This window comes from Habropoda laboriosa, unplaced genomic scaffold (assembly GCF_001263275.1).
Source record: "Habropoda laboriosa isolate 0110345459 unplaced genomic scaffold, ASM126327v1 scaffold2, whole genome shotgun sequence".
Taxonomy (NCBI): domain Eukaryota; kingdom Metazoa; phylum Arthropoda; class Insecta; order Hymenoptera; family Apidae; genus Habropoda; species Habropoda laboriosa.
Genome location: NW_017100190.1, coordinates 35,225 through 40,156, shown reverse-complemented (window position 1 = coordinate 40,156; position 4,932 = coordinate 35,225). Strand labels below are relative to the sequence as shown.

Sequence of the window (4,932 nt, the reverse complement as noted above, 5' to 3'; positions counted from 1 at the left end):
AGGCTAAATTATTCGCGATTGATGTTGCACAGTGTCTAACAACAACGAGAGCACGTCTCCGGTTGGTTCGTATAAATCGAATGCTGTTGTCGCCACGACGGCGACGACAAGTAAGAAGAATCGTAACGTTGATCTATTGGAAGAGCAACAAAACGGATCGGAGAATGTAGAAAATTGCGAGAAATCGGCGAAACGCTCAATGTCCGGTACGTGTTGTTAAAAAAGCGTACGCTTTGTTACACATATTGCATCTACCTGGGCTTTCTCGAATGCGATCAAGAGAACGTACGTCTCTGCTTGCAGAATATTTATTTAGTTGGCCGAGGGAGCAAAGTACGATCGCAAAATGTTGGTTCACGCTAGTCTGGCCGTTGAAATTTTTACTGTTCGTGACCGTACCCGATGTTCGAGTTGAACGATTCAAGCATTGGTATCCGTTAACGTTCGTCATGTGCATGATTTGGATTGCAATATCCTCGTACTTGGTCTCTTGGATGATGACGGCTATCGGCGATACGATAGGAATTCCGGATTCCGTCATGGGTCTTACGTTTTTAGCCGCCGGTGGAAACATGCCGGAGGTCGCATCAATTGTGATTTTAGCCAGACAGGGTAAGCTTCTTCCCCCTTGTTCCCTGTGCCTACGATCGAATGCACATCGCTCGGAAATATCGATCGTCCAACTAACCAAACACTTTACATATTACGTACTTGCAGGCGATGGAAACATGGCAATGAGCAATACACTGGGGGCGAACATTCTCGACATTTTACTTTGCCTAGGCTTGCCGTGGACGATCAAATGTCTAATGTCAGGAAGAGACGTGACGATTGAGTCAGGAGCACTAACGTACAGCGTCATTTCAATGGTCGCCTGCATAGTTGTACTTTTCGCGGTTATAGCATACTTCAAGTTTCATTTGAACAAGAAAGTAGGGTTCATATGCTTATTATTATTCGTCGTATTCTTAATATTCACTATTCTCATAGAATTGAACGTTTTCTTCTTCGTAAATGCACCAATGTGTGATTATTAGCGAACGATCGCACGCGCTCAGTCTATGTAATCTCTTTGCCTCCATGTACACATGTATCGTACTACTTGTATATCTCGTAACGCTTGAAAGTGTAGGGTACAGAGGAGAAGGGAAAAGTAACGAAGAAAAAGAAAGTTGCGAACCACTATCTTGTACCTATGTAAATACGTATTTTGAGGAGAACGAAATCAGAGGGAACGACGCATAGGATAACATGTTTCTTTTTATTTATAATTCCTTCAAAATAGCCCCCTAAGTACTCAATACATTGCTTACAACGTTGGTATAAGTTTTCGAAAGACTTTGAAAATCTTGTTATCCTAATAGTGTTTCGTTTGTTTTTATCATAGTTCCCGTGTGTGTCTGTCACGTTCTTTCGAACGTTCGATTTATTTGTTCAACGAAACGCCGTCGACTTTTTTCAGAATTGTTGGGTTCGTGACAGCGTGCCGAGGGAAAGAAATTTGAAAAGTGCGCGTATACATGTACGTAATAGATAAGTATTTGCATACATATGTATACGCTTCTACGTATAAAGGGATAAGGATATGCGGCGATTGCTCATATTTCACTCTATGTATATACGCGTATTTAAACTGTGTGCACTCGCAAAGAAAACTGTGGTCGTATTAAACGAGTATTTCTCCTTGAATTCAATCTCGTTACGTTTTCTGCCGTAACGTAAATGGATATAAGTAAGTATGCATGTATGTATAAAAACAGGGTAGATGGTAGGTAGAGGCGTACACAGACACGTGTTGTCTCTCTCTCTCTCTCTCCCTCTCTTTCGTGCACGAGATCCGTTCAGGCTACGTTTTGGTCGTCGGCCGCGACTCTTTCCTACATACATACGTTTAATCAGCTACCGTTCGTGGTACGATCAAATCACCTCTGCAAACTTTTTCAAGGGTAGATCAGAACGCGATCAGCTGTAATCAGTTCTATCGACCTTCTCTCGCGATAACGGCATTCGTGTCTCGCGGTTGTAGAACGGTAACAATTAGTGCGCGTAAACGGCGGAGATAGCCGCCGGGTAACGCGTGGTACACCTCTCAGACACCTTTAAGATAACCCGTCGGTTATCCTATAACCGGCTAGCTGCCTACGTAGCTCGACTGCTCAGAGAACCGGTGCTTCTTCAAAGTACATACATATAGACGCACGTCCTCACCCTCTCTACACGCGCATCGTCTCTTTCGATCGTATACACCTTTTTGCATCTATCTACGACACGCGCAAAATGTGCCTGTACTTCGGAATAAATACGTATGTATAGTAAATGTAACAAGTCCGTTCAGCCGTTCGCGATTCGTTCGCAGTTACGTTTCACGTGTAGTAATCGTAACTGTTATCCGTTACCGCAATTTCTCCTTCCCTCCGCCCCTCCACCCTCTTCCTTCGTTTCACTCGTTTCTCCAGATCATTCGGACTACCTATTTTATCGACGAGGATTGTTCGCGCGGAACACAGTTGAGGCATTTCGTGTAGATTTTTCTTAGAACGATCAGCCATTCGTACAGCACGCAGCTGGACAACTTTCAATTCGCGACAAAGCGCTCGACGTTTTGCCAGTTTAATTTCTTTTCCTCTTCGACTCCTTCGGAACGAATCGCGTGGCCGCTACTTCCATCTGTAGGTATGTAGGTACATATAGATCCCGGCGAATAAAATATACAAGTATTATATGTACATACGTCGTGCTCGCACTTGTTACGTCCAGTTATCGTACATCGTGGTGTCCGATAAAAGTTTCCGTGGAAAATATCATCGATTGCAACGTGCGTGAAAAAACTGTTAAATAATTAGCGTAATCGGCGTCGTAAGTGTACCCAGCACTGCAATCGGCACTCGATATATCGTTTGACGTCAGTAACGTTAATCGCGATCCCACCAACCGGTTCGTTACTCTGCTGTTGTTATTGCCGATTCGGCTTTAATTAACGGTTATCGTAATAACCGCGACAGCGATCCAACATCTCCGAAAGCGATCTTTCCCATCTCCTCTCCTGGCTCTAACTCTATCCTCCACTTCATTCCTCCCTTCCCACGCTACCGCCTCATTCGCGCTCCTCTTGCTTTCGTAATTCCGCAATACGGCGGACTCGTTTAGTAGTTAGTTATACAGCTACGTGTTTCTAGGCATGTGCAAGGTACGTACGGACCATTCGTATCTCGTATTCGAGAACATTATTTTCAAGCGTTCGTTCGTTAGTTCTAGGAGGCGTCGCTTTGCGCCATAAGGACGGTTTTGATTCGAAGAACCGAACGCGAAAGAGAAAAAAACCGGTTTAACGTGCACGCGTCAATAGCAGAGACAGTACAACGAATCCAACGAAATATGTATGTAGTTATAAGCGTAGGGCGGAAACGCCTTTGCCACACATTTCTTCTTCCCTCCTTGAGTCGTCGTCATCGTCGTCCTTCTTTCGGTTCCATGTCCACCAGCGTGTCATTTCACTTTACCTACCGCCATTCGTGCTTTTCATTCACACCCTCTGTCTAAATACTTATGTACATACTTGTCTAATTATTTGCCTCAACTACGCACAACTACCTACCCTAAACTCGCGTTAGAATCTATATGAACCGTGTCGCGTGAATATCGACCCGTCCTTCACCGACTCGGGAAAACGCCGTTTTATACACCCTCGCGTCATCACAGATATCACCCATCTCGAATACCGTACATGTATGTATACCTATAGACGTTCGTTCGCGGCGAAATCTCGACGCGATCGAAAGTATTCTCGGTCCTTCGTTTTTGTCGTGGGCCGGAATCGGTGGAACAATCGGAAACGGCACGACGAATTTTTCCAAGCTGAAAAAAGTGACATGCAACGCGATAACATCGTTTTACGCAATTGTAGGTACGTACTACATATCTCTACACTTGTATGAACACCTTGCACAGTGTGACTCGTAGAAAACCTCGATTCGATCGCTTTCCCATTCGAAACGAGACGAAACGAATTTCAGGCAATGCGATTTTCGAATCACTGATTTCGCGAATGTCGCTAAAGGGCAATGATGTCATAGCTGCATCGAAAAGAGCGTGCGGATCGGAATTTACCTGCGAATATCGGTCTTAAACTATAATATTATGCACGTATGAACGTGAACGTAATCGCAAATGTAACCGTAACCGTAAGTATTGTCGTCGATTCATTTACGCGGACAGATACGCGCCTGGGGCACGTTGAGCGTGCACGTAGAACGCGTACCGGATAATTGGAGTATTTGTTATTGGCTTACAAACAAGCCTGACCTGGCTCGGTTCGATTTCGCTTATCTTGGCTGACTTGTTTGGCTGGCTGCTTCCGATCGACCAAGATGAAAATCTGCAGAAACGTGTACGATGCGCGATCACCGTATTTTCACTGTATCTCGCAAAATGGTATTTTCCCGGTTAGCTCTTTGGTCTGCTCTTGATCTTGACTATTAGCACCCTCGCTTTTCGGGCTACCTCCGTCCTCTAAGGAGCCCCCACCACTTCCGTGGGGGCAAATTGATTGTCATCTGAGCGCCAGAGTAGAAATCATCGGGGGTCGCGACGGTTTGTTGTCGAGAATTCTTTCAATTTCGTTCATTATGTTGGCGTTCAATTTCGGTATTAGCTGAAAGTATTCAATTTCGAGATTCGATTCAATCTCAAATTCGCAACCTTCCACATTCTCGCACAACCTTACCTCACACCTTACCTGTAAACTCTGAAGGCTCTCGTATAGCTGTTCTATGTTTGACGCACCGAGGAGAAGGCACTGAACACTTTCATTCTTTAAAGACCACGCGATAGCCAATTGGCCGAAGGAGCAACCGAGTCGTTCCGCGAGTGCACACACATCTCGCAGTTTATCCGAATACTTGCGAGTTTCCTCCTCGCCTGTTTTCTCTTTCC

The 4,932-nt window shown here is 44.8% G+C and overlaps 2 protein-coding genes across 3 annotated transcripts in view; one reads left to right on the top strand and one right to left on the bottom strand.

The window, feature by feature from the left end:
• The window catches only part of LOC108579828 (sodium/potassium/calcium exchanger 3-like), a 3,076-nt gene extending 1,975 nt beyond the window's left edge, over nucleotides 1–1,101 (top strand). Inside the window, exons 4-6 of the mRNA XM_017943450.1 lie at nucleotides 33–206; nucleotides 304–612; nucleotides 718–1,101. Coding sequence (XP_017798939.1) covers nucleotides 33–206; nucleotides 304–612; nucleotides 718–1,037 — 803 coding nt within the window. The 3' untranslated portion in view covers nucleotides 1,038–1,101. The remainder of the gene's footprint in view (nucleotides 1–32; nucleotides 207–303; nucleotides 613–717) is intronic.
• A 2,994-nt stretch (nucleotides 1,102–4,095) lies between these two features.
• Nucleotides 4,096–4,932, bottom strand: part of LOC108580211 (voltage-gated potassium channel subunit beta-2) — a 4,900-nt gene continuing 4,063 nt past the window's right edge. Inside the window, exons 9-10 of one of the 2 annotated variants that reach the window (XM_017943920.1) lie at nucleotides 4,736–4,917; nucleotides 4,096–4,651 (exon numbers count right to left, since the gene is read on the bottom strand). In XM_017943920.1, coding sequence (XP_017799409.1) covers nucleotides 4,550–4,651; nucleotides 4,736–4,917 — 284 coding nt within the window. In that variant the 3' untranslated portion in view covers nucleotides 4,096–4,549. Of the gene's footprint in view, nucleotides 4,652–4,735; nucleotides 4,927–4,932 lie in introns of both variants that reach the window. The other variant, XM_017943921.1, reaches the window with a different exon arrangement.